This window comes from Medicago truncatula, chromosome 5, assembly GCF_003473485.1.
Source record: "Medicago truncatula cultivar Jemalong A17 chromosome 5, MtrunA17r5.0-ANR, whole genome shotgun sequence".
In the NCBI taxonomy this organism is placed as follows: domain Eukaryota; kingdom Viridiplantae; phylum Streptophyta; class Magnoliopsida; order Fabales; family Fabaceae; genus Medicago; species Medicago truncatula.
Window position 1 is genome coordinate 9912710 of NC_053046.1, and position 22865 is coordinate 9935574.

Here is a 22865-nt window from a genome sequence, read left to right on the forward strand (position 1 = left end):
AAACAATTTTACAGATAAAATAATTGTATTTTAAACGCAAAACACTTTTATTTTTGGCTTGACATGAGATGGGAAAAATATAATGGCATCAAATTTCAAAAACTGAAAACATGAAATATATTGGAGTATTTTGTAAATCACTTTATTTAATTGTTTGTTTTTTAAGTACACTTTATTTAATTGTTGAAACTAGCAGGATCAATAACATACTAGTATTCAAGTGCTCCATTTTGTATTTTTATTCCAATTGACATTATCCCAGCTATGATATACACCATCTTGCCTCACTGACCAAAATATTTTTTTATGGTCTCCTTCTGTGTTAGGATCATACAAGTTGAATGTTGCATGTAATGGTTGTTTACGTATCCATGTCAATTGACCTTGTTTTGGCAAAAAGTTGGTCAAGAAATTCAAAGGTACTCCTTGTTTCAAAACATAATTAGGTTTTTCATTCACAATGATGAAATGTAACTCTTCTGAATTTTCAGGCAAATCATTTTCAACAAAGAGGGAAAGTACTTTTTCTGCAGGAGGTCGTTCATAAGATTGAATAGAGACTCTACTACCAAAAGTTGAATTATTGAAAGACATAACAATCACAAGTAATAACGAGAAAGATTTATGAATTGAAATAGACATTTTGTTGACAAGGGATTTTTGACAATTGCTTTTTTCTGTTTTCTCTACCATTTCATTCTATTATATATATGAAATTTGGGCTGTGCTTCTTTTGTTTGTGAAAATAAGACTAGTCAATATTCCCTAAATAAAAAATAAAAAAACTAGTCAATAGACATTAATTTTTTTATATAAAATCAATCAACATTAACTTTGACCATATATATATTGGCTGATTATAATAATTAAACGATGGTATTATTTTTGGTAAATCATATCAGACAGGGTTTTCTCTTAAATTTGTGTCAAAAGAAAAAAGTTGCTCACTTAAATTTTATTGAAAAGAAACAGTCAAACTGTTTCTGCATTCATGCCAGAGAATTTCTTTGGTAAGAAGTTACCTTTTTAACGATATTATTCCCCACAGAAAAAAAAAAAAAATCAAATCTTACTTTTTCTTTGTGCAAAAAGTTAAGTTAGTAATTAAATTCGAATATAAATATGTTGGGATTTTTTTTTATCAAAATACATGTTGAGATTATTTCTCATGAACCGTTAGAGTGTGTGTTTGGATTGGGAAATTTTAAAGAAATTAAAATTTTAGGCAATTTTTTTTTTTTTGTGGTGGCTGGGGTTTGAACCCCAGACCTTGCATATTTTATGCATTATCTATATCAACTGAGCTAAGCTCGCGAGGACAAATTTTAAACAATTTAAATGATTCAATTAAATTTCTTTCATTTTTCAATACTTTTGTTTGGGTGGAGTAATAAAAAATTTCAATGTCATCATCATTTTTGGGAAACTTTCATAAATTTTAATTTTTTTTGGGCCAAATTTGAAAATTGAAATTATGGGCCAATTTGTAAATTTCAAAAAATTTGAGGGGTCAAATTATAATTTTTAAAAAATTGAGAGGTCAATTTATAATTTTTTGGAAATTTATTGGGGTCAAATTGAAAATTTTGAAAAAATTAAGGACCAAAATGCAAAATTTGAAAGATTATAACAATGAAGAATTTTGAATTTCTATAAATTTAACTTGAACAAAATACTTCATAAATTCCCATCATTTTGAAAATTCTTTATTGGGGTCAAATTGAAAATTTTGAAAAAATTGAGGACCAAAATGCAAAATTTGAAAGATTATAACAATGAAGAATTTTGAAATTCTTACCTTTTAGGTGTCATTTGAATTTCTCTGAATTTAACTTGAACAAAATACTTCATAAATTCCCATCATTTTGAAAATTCTTCAAATTATTATCCAAACAATGGAATTCACCTCAAAGTATTTGAATTCCCTGGTAACATTACATTCCCTCAAAACATTCCCCCATCCAAACACAATCAATCACCATGGCAGGTACCAAGCAAACAGCACGCAATACTGGCGGCAAAGCACCACGAAAGCAGCTTGCCACCAAAGCCGCTCGAAAATCAGCTCTGGCAGCCGGAACAGTGAAGAAGCCACACCATTTTTGTCATGGAACGGTTGCTCTTCGTGAGATCCGTAATTACCAGAGGAGCACTTCTAATAAGGAAGCTTCCGTTTCAGAGACTTGTGAGGGAAATTGCTCAGGATTCAAGACTGGTCTGAGGTTCCAGAGTAGTGCTGTTTCTGCTGTTCAAGAAGTTGTTGAAGCTTGTTTTGTTAGTTTGTTTGAAGATACTAATATTTGCGCTATTCATGCTAAGTGAGTTACTATTATGGCAAGGATATTGAACTTGCTCGCAGAATCAGAGGCGAGAGGGCTTAGATTTGATTAAGATGTTTCAAGTTAGGGTTTAGGGTTTCTGATTTATGTGTTTTTTATTCTGTTTAAATGGTTAGCTTGTTATTATCTTGTAACAGTGCTATGATTTTCAATTTTCATAGTTTTATCATTATGCATAGCTTTGATTTGGTATGATTATTTATTAAAAGTTTTGTAGTCTTTTGTTTCTGTAACTTTGCATATGAGTCGAATATTATTTTAGTAAGATACTTATTTGTTAATGATTGTCACTTTTCTAGGACTACAAGGATATGATTAAGATTGAAAAGTCGCATTGAAACTTATTACACAAATGTAGACAATGGACATGAAATTGACAGTGACGTGTGGACACCAGTAATAATTTGAGAAAATAAATTATTTGAACGTAATCACATGTGTTGGTGGCTTGTTGTTGTTAGACATTAGACATTCTTTTGATGAGAGGTGTTGGTACTACGATGATTGAAACACAATTTACGCATTCATTTCCTTTTAGTCGATTGTGGACAACAATATTCAGTTATAGATTTCTTCTGTACACCAATGTAGATATCAAGACCTGATCAATTTTATCTGATGTGCATTCATTTGTTTTCATAGTTCCACCTGAAACTATCATTGATAATGTAATGGCTGCTTTGAGTTGTGGAAGTCAATGTGATACTAATACTATGGTACTTTGAATTGAAGGTGTGTCTAACGCGTCTTTAGTGTCGACAAACAAAGTAGAATCAAATTCAAAACTTTATCTTAGATTCTATATATACAAACAAAGGGGAAGGCACTTTTTTTGGTTCTAAAGAATAGTATTTGCACTAATAATTTTTTTTAACTAAATAATAACTTATAAAATTCAACCGTCTAACTGTGATTCTTATTTTAATTTTCATTCATGCTTATCAATTTTAACATAAAATTAGCATTCATAAATATGCAAAATTAATAAAAAAATAAAACATAAATACAATTAAAGACTTTCATGAAAATGGTATTCAAAAGGAACCAAGATAACTTTTTTTACAAGAATTCAAAATGAAAAAAAAAATTATATATATATATGAGTACATTTTCTTATCTTGATTGGAACAAAAGAGGTTAACAAAATCTGCATGCTGTGTACTGTTTTCAGTAGTTAGTCACACAGCCATTATCCACAGAACCTTAAAGAGACTTAAGCTCTTGTGGCAAATATTTTCTGTTTTCCACTTTTAAATATGATAATATCATCTTGTTTTTAAAAAAATTTCCTTTTTCAAAGTTTAGTATAGAAACATTGAAATAAACATTTTATTATTTTCAATGTTGTCTATAGAAAACTGGGAAATAAAAACAAAGTGATATTATTGTGATTAACAGTCAACATATAATGACCATGACACCAAACAAGTCTTAGATCTCTTGAAGAGTGGTTTTTGATAGTATACTGCTGACTGCATCTTTTTCATTCTGCCGCGCGCCATCGGTGGCGGCAGAGTATAAAAAGTCAGAAGCTGAATGCAACTCAATAAGATAACAGCCACAGGAGAAATGTTGACCAAGCAGTGAGAGCTATGGCTGCAGCACTATATGTCCACAACAGAATAACTGAACACTCTTCATTTCCTACATCAAACAGCTGAGCCATTGTACCTACATAATGTATCATCAAATTAATTTTGAAGTTAGGAACAACAATATAATATAGGATTTAATTGATATGCACCGACAGTCTAATATATAGATTTTTACACTGTCAATCAATCATAACTTTGGGATCATTAAAAAATATTTGATTTCAGTTATATATGTATACCTTTATATTCATACAAAAGATGGTTTGTGATCCATTGACAGTGTAAAAAGTTTTACACTTAGGGTGCATCAAAATTAATCTCATGTAACGTATCTATGGCTAATGAAATAACAACTAATGTACTTCAATCAAAACAACTTCTATGCAAATATGTAATCTAATCACTTACTAATATTCATTGCTGGTGGCATTGCATACTGCATCACCAATGTATACTGAAACAAAGGATCCACTGGGAGAAAGCCGTAACTAGCCGCGGCTTTCACAATAAACAATCCAATAACAGGTAGCAGGAAAAGCCGGGTTATGATGATGCAGATGAGTGTCAATGGTTTTACACTTGATGATTTCAAGCCTGCCGTGAGGTTACCACCAAGCAAAAGCGTGATGCAAGGAATTGTTCCGTTCCTGCAAAGAATTAAGTTTAAACACATAATTGTGTGGTTAAAAAAGAAGTAGAGACTTTACGGACTATTTGATTTTTATGAAGAAATTAAGGCAGATACCCAAGTAATTCAAGAGTGCTTTGGATTACTCTAAATGGAGCATTGTCTCCAATTATTAACTTCCTTAACCATGCAACCGCTCCAAAGAGGAAACCGAAAAACTGATCATGGAATAAGTAAATGTTAAATTTGAAACAAATGTAACAAAGCAGAGAAGAAAGCAAGCAAGAAAGAAGATAAAAAAAGGGGAACTCACTATAGAAATTGCTGGAGGTGATATTAGTTCTGCTAGAAGATGAGTTACAACTTCTATTATTCTTTTAAAAAATGATTGTTTCTCCTTCTTCGACTCATGAGACTGATCTTGTTCATTAACCTAAAAATCAATATAGTTGAGGACATTTCAAATTATCACCGTCTGAAATAAGAGTTAAAGGAATTAAAGGACCAGGATTCAAACCTGGTGAAATAGAAAAATTTAACATAACAACTAATAAGCTACATTTGCCAATTCAAAAAAAAATTATAGCATAATTTAGCTCCCAAGGTCTTACAATTTGGCTTTCAGAGTCTTCAATATAACTCGACGGTAACACTTCTATCACGGCGTTTTCATCGTCTTTTCCCTTTAGAAGGGGAGTTTCTACATTTCCTTCAAGATCTTTGTTTGGTGCCTTTAGGATCTCAGCAGCCTCAAGTGCCTTAAATCTCAATGAGCTGCTTCTTATAGTTTGAAAAGTATAGGTCCATACGAAAATACCACCAAGCTACAATCGAAAAATTATCACAAGACAATACAATAAGATACACATACTTCTGATAGAAGTCACGTCTAGTGTCCGACATGACACTGACGCAGGCGATTATATTCAATTAATCATATTCTCAAATTATTATTGGTGTCGATGTGTGAGTGCCGTGTCCGGTGTCTATATCAGTGCTTCATAGAGTAAAGTATAAAAATGTGAATAGGATGATGATGCCTTACTGCCATAGAGAAAGATGCATATGAGAGTGCATTACTGCGACAAACATCACGTGCACCAAATGGACCTCCTTTCTCATCACATATTGCTGGGATGATTACAATTGGCAAGTTTCCCATGTTTCCTGGTTAATTAAAGCATAATTCATGAAATCAGATAATTTTAGATAAAGTTTTTCATACAGTAACTTTAATGCTATATTATGTTATATTGTAACAGTTACAATTATTTATCTATTCAACAAATGCAACTTTCCAAAAATATATTTTAGAAATATCTCTCACAATACCTGATGAACAAGCAGCAATAATAAGACCTTCTACTTTCAAGTTAGGTCTTAGTAATTTTACTAATAACCATCCTAAAATCCCTCCAATTAAGAAGGTGAGTCCAACATTAACAGGCATAAACCACCTGTATCAATCAGAAATAAACAAATTGATTACCGTGATAGCAAAATCAGAGCTATTTTCTGAGAGTCGAAAACTTAAAAGCCATATGTACCATGATATCATATCTTGAAGTGAAACACTTTTGGCAAAACTTGAAAATATAAGAGAAGGAGTGAATATAAAGAATACAACCTGCAAAACAGATAAAGCAAAAAAACAAAACAAAGTCACTACTTTCCGATTAGAATCGGCTAAGGAACCTTAAATCAATGACCGAAATCAATGAATGCATGTAAGTGCGTGATTTTCTAAATAGAGAGAAATATTTGCTCTTCACATTGAAAATGTGTTATGTGCATATACAATACTATAAGTGTTACTTATATTTAAATTGATTAATATATTTAATTTAGCTTGAAATTGAATCACTTACCTTGTTCAAGGATTTCCTAAAATCTGGTGAAAGAAGATTATTGAAATACTGAGTGGCCATGAAAGCTCCCAATGCACTAACAAGTAAGACTTGAATAACTGGCATAGAAGCCACTTCCAAAAGTTGTACAAAACCCATCTTTTCTTTTGATTTTCTTATTGTGCTGCAACTGAATTATACTATACACACTTCTTGTATTTGCTGCTGAATCTGAACACTTTACTTTGAATTTATTTCTGTAGGTGAGAAAGATGAATGATCAACGACCAATTCTTATTTACTGAGATGTAGGGTCAAGGACCAATGAGTCAGTGAGTACACTAAATACACGTTTGCATAAATTTCTTAACAATGAGACATGACATCATATGTCACGTGCTTGATTGTTTAGACCAAACCAGATGCAGTGACGACCACATTTAACTTACTAGTATCAATCAAAGTGTATATTATTGCCATAAACTATGTAACATTATTAATTCAAAAATACAATGTTGTATTGCTTTATATGCTGGTGCATGACAACATGAAAAATTATTGGTTTAATGACAATACATCCTCCCTACATAACTTACTCATTAAATGTGAAACTGTTAACATCTCCGATCGCCCACTATTAGACATATGTTCTAATTAATATGTCTAAGTGACTCGTTAGTAGGTTGGATAAAATTTTGATCGGCTTAAGAGTACGGCTACTAAAGTCTTTTCTTTAAGCCGATCAATAAAAAAATATTTTTCATTAGATTATATAAACAAAATGTTTCTTATGCAGACAAAAATGATTCATATAAACTTATTTGATGCCTCACTTTTTATTAAAAAATTGTTGGATTGACTTTCGATAAACTCTAATTCCATCTTAAAATTTGAGTTTGATAACTCAATCTTATCAAATTGGTTTATAACACTTCTTTGACAGAAATTTTTATAACATTTATGAACACATTTTCATGTGTTATCTCATGCTCCCCCTAAAAAATTAAGTATCATTCCAAACAATCATGATATAATAATAATAATAATAATAATAATAATAATAATAATAATAATAATAATACATTATTTAATTGTTATATTTCTTCAAAGAACGGAAGAACCTTTCAATTGCAAACCGTAAATGTCCAATATGTTAAAAGAAGTATACAATTTGTTTAGTTGACATTTGATTTATTTATTATTTAAAGATAAACCTAAAGTCATATAAAACTAGTGTACTCTAATTTCTTACATAAAAAATGGGTGATTTACTTTGTTATATAAAATATAAACAAAAGGATAAGAGAATCAATGTTGATTGTATGCAATGCAACTTGCATCCCTCGAGTCACATCTAATTTGGTCATTGTTTTTGTAAGTCACTTTTGATTTAATCTTCAACTCTATTAATATTTTAAAATAATTTTTATCTTTGTCAAAAGTTTCTCAATTAGATCTTTGTATCTATGTTTTTGTCACATGTCAAGGGATTTAATTGAGAAATTTTTGACAAAAACATGAACTATTTTGAGATATTGTCCAAAGTTTCTCGATTAGATCTCTTTCTCTTTGTTTTTATCACAAAACGAGAACATAATTAAAAACTTTTAACAAAGACATAGATTATTTTGAAATATTACTAGAATCGAAGACTAATTTAAAAGTGACTTAGAAAGACACATAGATCAATTTAATTGTTTACTCGGTCCAAATTCTATGTAGTGCATGAGAGTTCAAAATAATTTTACTTTTTCAGAAAGAGTCCAAAATAATTAGAATTTCAAAAATTACAGGGAAATGGGATAAGTTTTTTATTATACGTGTTGCTACAGTGTACGCATGAACTTGTATGAAACATCCTCCACGTGAATTGAAAGGTTTATTCCATTGTTACGTCTTTGTGACAAAAAATATTTATTATGATTGATTGTTAATTTGTTGTTATATATATATGACAATGTACAGCGAGCTATTTTGTCAAATTGCACATAATTGAAAATAGATAGAGGGACATTGAACCAATAGAAAATTAGAGAGACTAAAATCACACATAACTCAAATTAGAGGTACCAAAATGATATCTTAGCCACATATATTTTAGCAGAATGGTCACGTCTCTGAAGAGTAATAGTTTTATTTATACACATAAAAAGAAAGTTATAGTTGTAAAGTTGTACTACAATTGTATTATTGATTATTATTATTCTTATTATATGATAATCTGATTAGATTGTGTAAATATTTGGCCATCGGAATGTAGCTAGCTATTAGCCTGTTAGATGCATTGTATTCCATCAATCATTACCATTTTCATATCAAGTCAAAGAAAAGAAACTTTCAATTCAATAATCCCGGCTTATACGTTGAGCTAAATATGAGTTGGTTATACTAATGGATCTGTAGTATTGAAGGCTCTTGAAAAATGATTATGTTGCAAGATGATGGCCCTTTAAATTTAAACAAATATTCCTATTTTAAATGATAAGTCTCTAGTTAGTTTTTGATGGAAGAATATCTTAAATAACAAAAAGTTTATTTATGGTCCAAATCTTTCTTAAATTGTGTAGAGTCAAAATTGCACAATGGCAAAAGATGAATTTAAACCTTAATTCAAAGGGCTTAAAACAAAGTATATAATATATTATCATTAAAAAAAACATGAAAGTATATAACATGAGCATAAACAAAGAATAAAACAAAAACATATTATACAAATGACCAATAAATGAAAGAATATGCTTATGCATGTTGAAGCTAGAGAGATATGGAATGAACCTGGGAAATGGAGGCTTTGGGCCACGTCAATATTCTTTAGGGAAGCTGAGCCAATTGTGCTTTGTCTAAATGTGCCTACCTTGTCTTCTGTATAGTATATATATGTATAGAACTATATATAGTTATACGTGGAGAGGGATATGAAAGAAATTGGCAAATTGGTACCCCAATCATGTGGGAGTAAAAAAATTGATTATTTCCTCTAACTTCAACCAAACCCAACGTAGTCATCAATGACGCAAGTGGGATGAACACAAAACAAATACGGTTCTATGCGATGGCTTTCATTCATATAATCCGTGTAATGCGCACGGGTAATAAACTATGCATTTTTTTTGTTATTCAAAAAAACAAATGTCATTCAAATGTTTTCTAGGTGTGTTCCTATGAACTTATCTCGGTTGATAAGGACAATGCATAATATATATGTAAAGTTTGAAGTTCGAATTCCGGAGTTACTAGAGACACAAAAGATCTTAATTTTACTAAATTTATTACTCATCCTGTCATCCATATGAAAGATATGTGCACACAATGACTCAAGATCTCAATAAACTAGAGTTTCATTCCCTTCCGGTCTCAATCTTGAAATAAATCCTTTTTACCATTTGATAATTTAGTTCTCCATTTTGAGTTCTCCAATAAATTAAAAGATCTAAAAATATGACATTATACTACTACATAACAATAAATTATAAAATTCAGAGTCAATATGGGTCCAGAAACCATCCAAAGTCCAAGTATCATTTTTTCTACCATCTGAAAACTTAACAACAACCGGATAAAAATCAAATCTCATAGTTTTTGATGCACTAATGTTGGTTGAAGATAGTGTGAAAACATCATAGTGTAGAGAGACTAGCTATGATCAAATGTAGTTTTTTTTTTTTTTGTAGATAGACGAAATGGCAAAGCCATTATAAAACTCACACACACAAGTGGAGGTACCGGGGTTCGAACCCCGATCATAGCATCCGGCCTAACAATTTCGGCATTTTGCCAGTTGAGCTAGGACTTCTGCATAAATGTAGTTCTTTATTTGACCATATGCTGGGGAAGTTAATTACCTCAATTTCTTTCCTTCACTTTTTATGTCGTAGAAACACACAATCTGTCAATAAATTAACTTGAAACATATACATATTCTCCAAAAGTTATTATATATATCACCCAAAAAAATTAGGATTTTATCGGATTCATATTTCAAAGGATAAAATAAAAATTTATAATTATTTTTTTCAAGGAAAAAGTTATAATTGTTGTTGACAAGATAAGAACTTCTATTTAAAATATATTATTTTATATAATATATACTAAATTGGTTCAATTTGGTTATATAATTTGTCGTTTATTTTTTTGTTGTACATTTATCTTTAATATTTGTAAATAGAACAAATTATCATAATTGTTATATTTTTTGTATATATGCAATGAATTATAAACATAAATTGGTTACTAATTAAATATATTCCATAAATTTTTTTATTTGATTACGCTCTAACTTTAGAGGATAAAATTTTAAAAAAATTCTAGTGGTGACAACATGTGAACACATTTAATTAGTGACATTATCTTCAACCAACATTATCCCATATATCTATGTCTTTTATTTCAAGGCATAGATTTGAGGGATAGTGTTGGTTGAATAGTGTCAATAATTAAATGTGTTAACATCTTGTCAGGGATACTGGAATTTTTTTTAAAATATTATCCTCTAAAATTAGACCGTAATCAAATCCAAAAATTTATGGAATATATTTAATTAGTATCCAATTCATGTTTATAATTCATTGTGTATATACATTAAAAATATAACAATTATAAGAATTTGTTCTAGTTACAAATATTAAAAACTAAATGTGCAACAAAACATTAAACGACAAATTATAAAACAAAATTGAACCAATTTAGTATATATAAGAGACGCATTGTTGTTTCTGCTCTTTGAGATACGAATATTTGCTATTTATGCTAAAAGCGTTACTATTATACCTAAGGATATTCAACTTGCCAAAAGAATCGCAGGCGAGAGGGTTTAGATTTGTTACGATGTGAAAAGTTATAATGGTGAAGTTTGTGTTTTATAGCTTGGGTTATGTTACTGATTTAGATGTCTATTTTCTTGTAACAATGCTCTGACCTATGATTTTGTAATATTATTGTTATGCATTTTTTTATTTAGTGTATTGCTTTTGTTTGTGTAACTTCGCATATAAATTGAATATTAATTTTCTAAGTTAATCTAGTTGGGTTGGTTAAGTGGTGTTGGCTTGAGATATTGGAGTGTGATCCTCCTTAAAGTTTTATGTTTAATTTTTTTTTGTGACAATTTGGATGAACTGGTTTAGTTTCTTGAAGAAAAAAAAAAACTCTTTATAATTTAATGATTTTTTTTTCTCAGACTAAGAGGGTATGATAAAAATATAAAATAATTGAAATTTAATGGCTTGAAAAAAAATGAGTTATAAATTAAAAGAAAGGAAGGGTATGGAAACACATAGATAAATGGAGAGGTTTGTCTCGTGCTGCTGCTCGTAATACATGCATAACCGAATAGTATTTGGGTGACATTATGGTTGTTGACATTGGTAATATTGATCAACCACAATGTTACAAGTGTACAAAAAAACAAAAACAAAAAACTTATGAAAGAGGGAGCGAGAGAAAAGAAAATCACTTATAACATTATGGTTGATCATTATCACCTACCACAATATCACCCATGAACAACCACCAACCCTAATCTGTTTGTCCAGCTCTATGCGCATTTTCTCAAATGGAATGGAAGAAAGAACATATTAATTAAAGAAACTCATCTTTTTTATCTCTTCCTAACTATATGTTTATAACTTTCTTTGAACTACGGTTTCAAACTTGTAGGAAGTTTTGTTCCCTTTGATGCTCACTTTCGTAGACAATAATGGAAATTTGATGGCTTAAAAAGCTTGGTAGCAGTGTCACTTTTGACCGTAGGTGTGTGAGGTGTTTTTACATGTATTAGTGTTTGACACTAACATATGTGATTCATTTGTACTCCTAGTTCCACTTCAAATTATCATTTGATAATGTTATGGCTGATTTAAGTTGTGGAAGTCAATGGGATACCGATGCTTATTGTTGACACAAGTATGCAATTGTATGATATAAACACGTGTTGCCACATTAAAAATTTCTACTATTATTAATAACGAGTGATGACACCTTGTCATAACAGTATTTTAATAAGACATTTTGCCATCTTTTAGGCAAGTACTTGAATGTTTTAGTTGAGTTTTCTAATAAGTTGAAGAAATGTTCATGAAATAGAAGAATTACACTGAAGATCTTTAAACTAGACCAATTAATCCTAACCAGGCAACTATGTGGCCATGTTGTACTCTTTAGAAGAAGTATCAAGGGATCCCTTAGGGTATAGTCACTAGACGTTTCAGTGAAGAGAAATGGGACAAAGAGTGAAGAAAATGAATGAACTAGCTACGCCTCGTGCAGGCTGAGGAAAAAAAAGGAATGGACGTGCCACTACCTTATGCGCATCACACAGAGGAGGCTCGTGTGTCGCACATGTCTGTTACTGAACTAGTGGATTGCAATTTCCTATATAAGGCAACGGACAAAACTGGTTTAGCGTTCGATTTTTTATGAAAAGATGTTGAGGAATACAATTTATGAAGGATCTAAATTGAAGATCAAACTTGGAAACAGGATTGGGGCTTCTACATCATCATCATCTATTCATGTATAATTCTTCATAAATATTAGTCATGTTTAATTTCATCATAAGTTGTTGAGTTTTTTAGATTAGGTCAAGTAGATGATCTTCTTCGTAGTTTCCTGAACCATATAATCCATAGAGTACTCTTTTACGCAATTGCAAGATTAGTCTTTATTCGGTTAATCTTTGTTCTCAATGACTTTTGTATGTTTACTAATATATAAATTTATCTAGGTATCAAATGGCTACTAACCCTAACGTTTGAGACTTTACCTAAGTTAAGAGTTCAATCAATAATAGCTTTAGACATTGTATTATCTCATTTGTGATACTTAGTTTAACGCATGATCAAACCTTCGATGATTATAGACTCGACTAAGATATTAGGAGGTTGTGATCAAAGAAGAGAGTTATGAGCCAAGACATTGGTCATAACTATTTTGTTAAATCATGTAATTCTAAGAGAACAATTGTAGTAACTAGACACGATTATCAAGTAATGAAAGAGAAGTGAAACAAAAATGACTTAATCATCTCTAATTCCTGATTTTATCAACGTCAATTTCTTTTGTGTTGAACCAAATCATATGTCATGTGCACCCCCCATTTAACATCTTTAAAAACAATGAACTTGCTCGGTAGAAATTGAAACAGCCCATGTGGAGATGAACCTATAAATTTTATTATTTAACGACAGCTTGTTATAGTGACTAAATTATCCATCAATGGGTTTTTGTGTCAATGATAGGTGGAAAAATATTGGCCTTGTGCAACAAGGACATGCCCATTTTATATGGTTTATGTTGTCCTTCACTTTATGAGTTCAATTGCATCTCAATAGTTTTGCTTAATAGTTTGTCTTTTGGGTATTTTCTTCATATTGTTGCTTGTTTGTTTATTCATTTTCCTTGTAGTAGAGTTGGTGTCTAATAGGTTGCTTTATTCTTGTGAAATGCTGTCAGATCAGATGCAGATTGTTACTAACTTATTGTCACTGTCATAAAATTATATAAAAAATACAAGAAATCAAAATGAAAAAAAAAAAAAAATAGTACAATTTTGTTTCAAATACAGGACTAGTGGACAATTACATAAAAAATACACTTTACATTTTTCAATAAATAGTATATTTTTTCCTATAGAAGGGTGCAAAAATTCATATGGGTAGGAATAAGATGAAGGAATTTTGGAGGGACATGAAAACTAATCATGTCAGACTCTTAATTTTGTTTTACGGCATTATTAGCTGAATGCAGCTCAATTAAGATAATAGCCAGAGCAGAAATGTTGACCAAGAAGTGAGAGCTATGGCTGCAGCACTATATGTCCACAACAGAATAACTGAACACTCTTCATTTCCTACATCAAACAGCTGAGCCATTGTACCTGCATAATATATATCATTAAATTTTAGTTAGGAAAAACAATAATATAGAGTTTAATTTTTGATACATAAAAGTTCTTACACTGTCACTAAATCATGAACAGTTAAATGAGTGTTTATAAAAGTAGTTATGATAAAAGTCAGACGCTTTTAATGATCTGACCGTTATGATTGATTAACGGTGTATACGTAATCTTTATAGTGGTGAATATGAACTAAATCCTATAACATATCCATGACTAATGAAATAAAAAGTAATGTACTTATATTAAAACAACATACATGCATGCATGGAATCTAATCACTTACTAATGTTCATTGCTGGTGGCATTGCATACTGCATCACCAAAGTGTACTGAAACAAAGGATCCACTGGGAGAATGCCGAAACTCGCCACGGCTTTCACAATAAACAATCCAATAACAGGTAGTACGAAAAGCCTAGTTATAATGATGCTGATCAGTGTCAATGGTTTTACACTTGATGATTTCAACCCTGCAGTGAGGTTACCACCTAGTAAAAGGGTGATGCAGGGAATTGTTCCATTCCTGGAAAGAGTTGAGTTTAAACAAATATTGTTTTGGTTAGAAAAAAAGTAGACACTTTAAGGACTATTTTGTATTTAAGATTGAAGGTACATACCCAAGTAATTCAAGAGTGTCTTGGATAACACTAAATGGAGCATTGTCACCGATTATTAGGTTTCTTAACCATGCAACCGCGCCGAAGAGGAAACCGAAAAACTGATCATGGAATATGGAGGAATATGTGATGTAAGTGTCAAATTTGAAACAAATGTAACAAAGTATAAGAAAAAAAGCAAGAAAAATGAAACTAACTGTAGCAATTGCTGGTGGTGACATTAGTTCTGCTAGAAGATGACTTAGAACTTCTATCATTCTATTGAAAAATGATTGTTTCTCCTTCTTCAATACAATTGACTGATCTTGTTCATCAATCTGAAAATTCAGATCAACATTCATTACATAATAATCTGATATTAGTTAAGGACATTTCAAAAATTTCACCATCTGAAATAAGAGTTAAAGGAGTTGAAGAACCCGAATTCAAACCTTGATAAATGAGAAAATACTAACATAACAACTAATATACCAATATTTTACTATCGAAAAAAAGTTTAGACATAATCTAGATCAAGAGGTCTTACAATTTGACTTTCAGAGTCTTCAATATAACTCGATGGTGACACTTCAATCGCTGTATTTTCATTGTCTTTTCCCTTTAGAAGGGGAGTATCTGCATTACCATCAAGATCTTTGTTTGGTGCCTTTAGGATCTCAGCAGCCTCAAGTGCCTTAAATTTCAATGATCTGCTTTTTATAGTTTGATAAGTATAGGTCCATATGAAGATACCACCAAGCTACAATTGAAGCAAAATGTGAGGATTTAATTCGTATAAACCGTCAGTGTAAAGAAGTTTTACTTTGGCAATCAATTATGACTGTAATATCATTAAAAACGTTTGACTTTAAACATAACCAACTTTAAAGTAACATATTGATCGACTGTGATTTGTTAACATTGTAAACTAGTTTTACACTGATGATGTATCAAATTTAAACTCTAAGTATGAATAGGATGATGATGCCTTACTGCCATAGAGAAAGATGCATACGAGAGTGCATTACTGTGGCAAACATCGCGTGCACCAAACGGACCTCCTTTCTCATTACATATTGCTGGGATAATTACAATAGGTAGGTTACCCATGTTTCCTGATTAATTAAAGAGTAATTCATGAAAATCAGATAATTTTAGATGAAGTTTTTCATAATATATCAACTAACTTTGATTTGATGGTATGATATATACCTGATGAACATGAAGCAATAATAAGACCTTCCACTTTCAAATTAGGCCTTAGTAATTTTACCAATATCCATCCTAAAATCCCTCCAATCAAGAAGGTGAGTCCAACATTAACAGGCATAAACCACCTGTATTAAATGAACATAACCAACATTAAAGTATGATCTATTAGATATTGTTGACAAAGACAGCAAAATCAGAGTTAGTTTCTGACAATAGTGGAAAATGAAAAGTGACATGTACCATGATATCATATCTTCAAGCGAAACACTCTTTGCAAAACTTGCAAACACGAGTGAAGGAGTGAATACAATGAACACAACCTACAAAACAAGAAAACCAAAAACCAAACCAAAAAGTCACTACTTTTCAATTCGTATCTCATTTGAATTCCACACAGTAAATGCGCGTGACACATTTATTGATCTTGGCCGTCAAATCTCAAATCAATGGCCGACCATTAGCATCATGCTACAAAATTAGTCCTGTTAAATCTGTTCTTTCACATTGAACATGTGTTATGTTATGTACGTATATAAGCTTTACCCTATATTTATTTAAATTGATTAATATATTTAATCTAGCTTGAATCCGTTACCTTGTTCAAGGATTTCCTAAAATCTGGTGAAAGAAGATTGTTGAAATACTGAGTAGCCATGAAAGCTCCCAATGCACTAATAAGTAGGACTTGAATAACTGGCATGGAAGCCACTTCCAAAAGTTGTAGAAAACCCATCTTTGATTTTGATTTTCTTCTTATGCTTCAAATGAACTCTAAAAATTCAATTTATTTCTGCAATCTGAGAGAGATGAATCATTAGCAAACCAATGATTATATACTGTGATGAATGTTGAAATAGGGTACGTGACCAATCAATGACTAAGACTATCCCCAACACACACGTTTCCATAAATTTGGTAGCAATGTGACATCGTAACCCAACCCATGTGTATGATCCTCTCCAAAAAAAACAAAAAAAACATGTGTATGATTGTTTAAAATGAAAGTAAGTGCATATTCCTACGTAATATTAAATTAAAATCAATACGACATTGGTGAACCGTGAATGACAGCATGGAAATCAAATTATTGGTTCAGTGACAGTATATCCTACCCAGATCTCTATGATGTCAGAGATTGCCAATCAAATCTTAATCAATTGTAAAAATTCTTCAAACACCGAAAAAAACAATTTCAATTGCAAGTTGTAAATGTGCTCTGTTAAAATAAACAAAAAAACTATATAAGTGATTTTATATGTTGACAATTGATTTATTATTTATTTATTTAAAAATAAACCCAAAGTCACGTTAAAGCTAGTAATATAGTCTAATTTCTTAGATAAAAAAAATATATCCTTAGCTTTATTTTTCAAAGCTAATTACCCACCTTCACTAAAGATTTTGTAATAATTGATTGCTCATTATTAAATTAATCATTGAACAAATCTGAAACAAAAATAGTTGAACAATGTTATATTATCATTTATCACGTTACCAAAAAGGAAACTTCTATGGTACACTCACAAAATGAGGTGTACCGATACTCCTTCTTTTTAATTCTATAAATGAACGATCATTTTTTATGTAGTAAATAGCTATTTGTTAATATTTATATTTTATAGAACACCATTTCATAAGAAAAAACATAATTTAATTGTTTATAAGAATCATAGTAACTTTTTTTACATATTATCGTAAAAAATAATGAATGTTCTCAATTATGAGTGATAAAAATTTAAAAAAATAAAAAATTATTTCTTGTTGACACTTTTGATGAATAAGATTTAGTTATTATAATAAATGATAAAAAAAAATATATATTTTTCTTTAAAAAACAACTCATTTAACTATGAATTTAAAGAGTGAGTGTACCGGTACACTCAAATATAGTGGGTGTACCATAGAATTTGCCTATCAAAGAACTAGAATTCCGAAAATATAGAGGGAAAAGGGATAAGCTTTGAGTAGAGTGATTATTATTCCACAGTCCACATGAATCATGAATGATCACACTTCCCCCAAACTGAAAGCTTTATTCCATCAGTTAAGTCCTTTTGTCGAAAAAACTTAATTATTATTATTAGATAGATAGATTGATTGTTTGTTTAAGGATATTATATTGATCGATTGAGAATGTTTTGTTATACGACAAAGGGATAAAGTATAAACTTATGTGTCACGTGACGTGTGGTTACTATTTAATTCAAGGAAAATCCTAATGAACGAACGTCCTTGATACGTGTTTTAAATAACTTAAATGATAAATTTTTGTGAAAATATCTATATTCATTGTATCAGAATGTTTAAAGAGTTTTAGGGGAAATATTTTTGATTATAATGATTTTTTTTTTTGGTCGCTTGCAGATTTGTTGAGAATCAGGATCATTTGTTCTTTTTTTGAGCTTTTAATGGTCGGAATGGTTACGCATATCATAGATTCTTCAACGTTCCTTATTTGAGCATTTTCTTTAGTTTTGAGGGTTTTTCCAACAAGTCTAGTTTGTTTTTAATATTATTTGAAGTTCAACTCTTTTTACTATTTGAAAGGAATGGTTATATTTGGATTCTCAAATTCTCTTTTGATAGAGAATATCTACCGAAGTTGTTACTAGGTTGAGTTAGGACAATGTCGTTCTTTTTAAGACATTTTGTGGCACTGTTCAAAATTGTGCGGGGCAGACTACCAATCACGCCGCTCTAAGATAAAACAAGTTCAACTACAATTGTGCGGTTAATTACTGCACTGTAGAAAACCGTTCAAAAGACACATTAAATATGGTACTAAGACCACTCTTTTAATACTGAAATCAATATGGTATTGTGACAACTTTATATGGTGCTAAGACCACTCAAATATGATGTTACCACCATTCTAATTTTTAACTTCTCCAAATATGATATTATGACCACTCAAATATGATGTTACTTTTATTCTAACGTCGAACTTCTCCAAGAATTGAAGAAGAATATATTTTTTTAAGATCATTATAATTATACCGGAAAAGAGACTATGATTATAAATATTATTTATTCTGAAGAGACATAAATAATTGAAGGGACTATTTGATCTTTCTCCAAAATCCAAATACAATTGATTAGTTTGCAACTATGAGGCAAGTCAACTAAGTGTCATGTTTTGTTAGAATATAGAGAATTCATTTCATTATTTATTGTTTCTTGCCATAATTCAGCATCCAATGAGAATATAGCTTCTTTAAGGCATAATGGATCTTCTTCCAATGTATAAACCACATAACCAAGTTCATACTCTTTAGCAATTCTAGCTTTCTTACCTCTTCAAAGTTCTATAACATCTCATTTGATGTTTTCGTAACTATTTATGATTACTTGAATGTGATCAGATGTAGTGCCCCCACTAGTCATTAATATACAAGGGGAATTTAATTTACCTCCACTAGTGCCTCCACTATTCTTTAATTTACGGGGGTACTTATTTCATAGAAATCGGCATCTTTTAATTCTATGATCACTTTAGCATTTAGGTCATAAAATCTATATGTTTCGCTATTTATAACATACCTAATTAATACACATTCATAGACTCTACTAGTAAGTTTAACTTGAGGTTCGAAATCTGAACTTATGTCAAACAATCCCAAGTTCAAAAATAAGACAAGTTGGGTTGTCTTTTCTTCAAAACTTTATAAGTAGAAATTTTGTTCTTAAACTTGAGCACTCTGTTTAGCATATAGTAAACAAATAATAAACACTCACCAATGAGATACAATATCGAAATTAATCATGATTTAAACAACTAGCTCGGTAAGTCAGCTTTACCGTTCATTTCAGGATAATAAGATGTAGTTGTTTCATGAATAAGTTTGTACTCTAAATAAAACTCATTGAAAATGTGGGGATTATATTGTGTGCTTCTATCACCACAAGGTTATTGATTTTCTTATTGAAATAATTTTTCAATTCCTTAAGTGGTGTCATATTTTCCATAAATAATATATGACGCACAAGTCTATCTTTAAGTACGAGTTAACTCAGTCTTCTTCAACATAATCTGAAATACAGATCATTTATTATCTTTGAAGCATATTCTTTTTGGACGTGAATAGCAACTTCATATCTCTAATGTCAACGACATTAGTGGTGTAAGATTATTCAAACAACACTTTCTTATTTTCAACAGTAATATATGTTTTAAACATAGTATAAACATAGCGCAATGCGCTAATGTTTATCCACCATTCACTTATTTCACAAACTAAATTAATTTAACTAATCATGTTAGTGAATTTCCCTTTAGTCATGTTAGACTACAAAGCATTACTTGACATGTTGATAAAATATGCATTGAAGGTTGAGGTAATGAAACTAACCTGGAAAGTCGATGCTCTGAGCCAAAGAAGTATTCTTCAGGGAAGTTGAGTCAGCTGTGCTTTGCCTAAATGTGCATTGTCTTCTGTATATGAACTATATACAGGTATATATAGAAACTGGTAGGTATCCCCTATCAAGTTGGAGTAAAAAAATTTAATTCTTTTCTTTTCTCCAACTTTGACCAAATCCAATGTACTCAATGACGCAAATGCATGGGATGAACATTGAAACTAATATGTATATATTCCCGTTTCTCATCTAGTCATCTACAAGATATATATGACTTTTATATATCTATATGGAAAACTCTTACGATACACTCATAAAATGAGGTGTACCGGTACTCCTGCTTCTTAATTTTATAAATGAACTATCATTTTTATGTAGTAAATAACTATTTGTCAATATTTATATTTTATAGAACAACATTTCATAATAAAAAACATCATTTAATTATTTATAAGAATCATAGTAACTTTTTTTTACATATTATCGTAAAACATAATGAATGTTCTCAATTATGTGTGATAAAAATTTAAAAAAATAAAAAATTATTTCTTGTTGAATAAGATTTAGTTATTATAATAAATGATAAAAAAAAATATATTTTTCTTCAAAAAACAACTCATTTAACTATGAGTTTAAAGAGTGAGTGTATCGGTACACTCAAATATAATGGGTGTACTATAGAATTTACCATGTGATTATATAAGGATACTTCTATAAAATAATATCTACAACAAATATTTTATACACTTGATATCTTAATCATTCCTTGCACTATAAATAAATTATTTTACTCCTTGCACAAGAGCAAATTCTTTTATAAACAAAATGTAAGGTGAGGGGTTAGCGTCCCAATCTAAAACATCTTAAAATTTAAAGAACTCTTATAAAAAAGTATTTATAAGAGCATGTTTGAAATAGTTTTTGTTTTTAGTTTTTGAAATATACAAGTTCTCATCTCATAATAGTTATCTTTTTACATGTTTTAGTTTTAATCTTCAAAACTAAAAAATTCAAAACAGTTTCCAAAATTGTAATTTTAAAAAATAATTTAGCAAAAAAATTTATAATTTTCAAGTTTTTAAAAACTAAAAAAGAGTTTTTGAGAAACAGGCCCTAAGTATCTAGTTTTTGACCTATGTCATTAAATCTATTTCATTCCAATTCAAATGAATAATACTTTTCTTTTTAGGGAAATGAATAATACTGTAAATGTTATATTTTCAAATAAAGAAAATGTAATTACCTTTTATAACTTTGACCAAACAATCAATTTATAACTTTCTATTCAATTTTTTCTTTAAAAAAAAAAAAAACTTCCTATTCTATTTTAAACCAATCCATAGATTCAGATTTTCCTAATCTATTTTAAATCAATCAACTGTGTTTGCCTATAAATATTGCATTTGTAAATTGTTTAACACAACGCACGTCATTTTGACAGTTTATCCCTTTATCGTTTTGTTTGAGAAATGATCTGCGTACACCCTTTTCCCCACACACCCCCTTTGTACACCCCTTATGTGGCAGGACATTTTGGTAATTTCACTTTTTTTAAATTTTTTTATTTTCTATTCCCAGACCATCTCCCATCTCTCTTTTCCCATATCCTTTCTCTAACCTTGCCGTTCTATTCTCCTACGTGCAGGCCAACCACCGTCCTTGCCGTTCTGTTCTCTTGTCCCCACTCACTAAACTCCAATCTTACGCATTCTGTTCTCCTACACGCTCTCTCTCCCATCTGGGTTTCCAGATCTGTGTATGGCATGACATTGTTGGTGGTGGATGGAGGTTGGTGTGGTGAGTTTGGGTAGGTCTGATATGAAGACAGCGAGCGGCGAGGATGGTGGAGGCGACGAAGGTCGTGGAAAGAAGATGATAGAGGTGAGGGAGACATAACTGGGAGAGAAGATGACAGACGGTGGGGGGAGGTCATGGTGAAGGAGAAAGGACGGGAGAGAGGAGTACGGCAGTTTTTGTTGTTGTTGCCGGAATCAGTGGCGGTGGCCGGTAGAAAACAGGAGAGAAGTCAGACAAGAGCATCAATGAGAGAGAACACTTAATTTTCCTTTTCTTTTTCTTTTTTTGTTTTATGAACCGGCAATGTTTTGAAATATTCTATATTATTTTTTTAACATGTGGAGTGGTACAAAGAGTGGTATGCCACGTTGGTATGTTTGTGTATCACAACTCTTTTGTTTTACCTTACATTTTATGCATTTTTTAGTTTAATAGCTCAAAATATATCTAAACACCATACTTAACACGATTAGTTATCCCTACAAAAGAAGATTATTTGTTTTGGTGTAATTATTTCAAGAAAAGAGTCTCATAATAGCTGTATTTCAACCTTATAGGAATTTTATCCTAGCTAATTTACTATGGTAATCTTTTTT

The 22865-nt window shown here is 30.5% G+C and overlaps 2 protein-coding genes and 1 pseudogene across 3 annotated transcripts; 1 reads left to right on the forward strand and 2 right to left on the reverse strand.

Moving 5' to 3' along the window:
• Nucleotides 1–1980: 1980 nt before the first annotated feature.
• On the forward strand, nucleotides 1981–2381 carry LOC11413465 (histone H3.2-like; annotated as a pseudogene).
• A 975-nt stretch (nucleotides 2382–3356) lies between these two features.
• On the reverse strand, nucleotides 3357–9421 carry LOC11415529 (protein PIN-LIKES 7). 2 transcript variants are annotated; one of them, XM_039834117.1, is made up of 10 exons: nucleotides 9185–9421; nucleotides 6431–6710; nucleotides 6110–6189; nucleotides 5895–6019; nucleotides 5608–5729; nucleotides 5174–5386; nucleotides 4876–4995; nucleotides 4680–4780; nucleotides 4343–4581; nucleotides 3357–4010 (listed from the first exon to the last, which is right to left on the reverse strand). In XM_039834117.1, the coding sequence occupies exons 2-10, from the start codon at nucleotides 6566–6568 to the stop codon at nucleotides 3883–3885; spliced, it is 1266 nt and encodes a 421-aa protein (XP_039690051.1). In that variant the 5' UTR covers nucleotides 6569–6710; nucleotides 9185–9421; the 3' UTR covers nucleotides 3357–3882. The 2 variants fall into 2 exon arrangements, with proteins under 2 accessions (XP_039690051.1, XP_003612402.1); XM_003612354.4 differs by having other exon boundaries at nucleotides 3362–4010; nucleotides 6431–6666; nucleotides 9185–9420.
• Nucleotides 9422–13957: 4536 nt separating this feature from the next.
• LOC11415530 (protein PIN-LIKES 7) lies at nucleotides 13958–17100 on the reverse strand. Its single transcript, XM_003612356.4, has 9 exons — nucleotides 16709–17100; nucleotides 16354–16433; nucleotides 16114–16238; nucleotides 15895–16016; nucleotides 15449–15661; nucleotides 15120–15239; nucleotides 14923–15023; nucleotides 14590–14828; nucleotides 13958–14282 (listed from the first exon to the last, which is right to left on the reverse strand). The coding sequence occupies exons 1-9, from the start codon at nucleotides 16844–16846 to the stop codon at nucleotides 14158–14160; spliced, it is 1263 nt and encodes a 420-aa protein (XP_003612404.1). The 5' UTR covers nucleotides 16847–17100; the 3' UTR covers nucleotides 13958–14157.
• Nucleotides 17101–22865: the final 5765 nt, after the last annotated feature.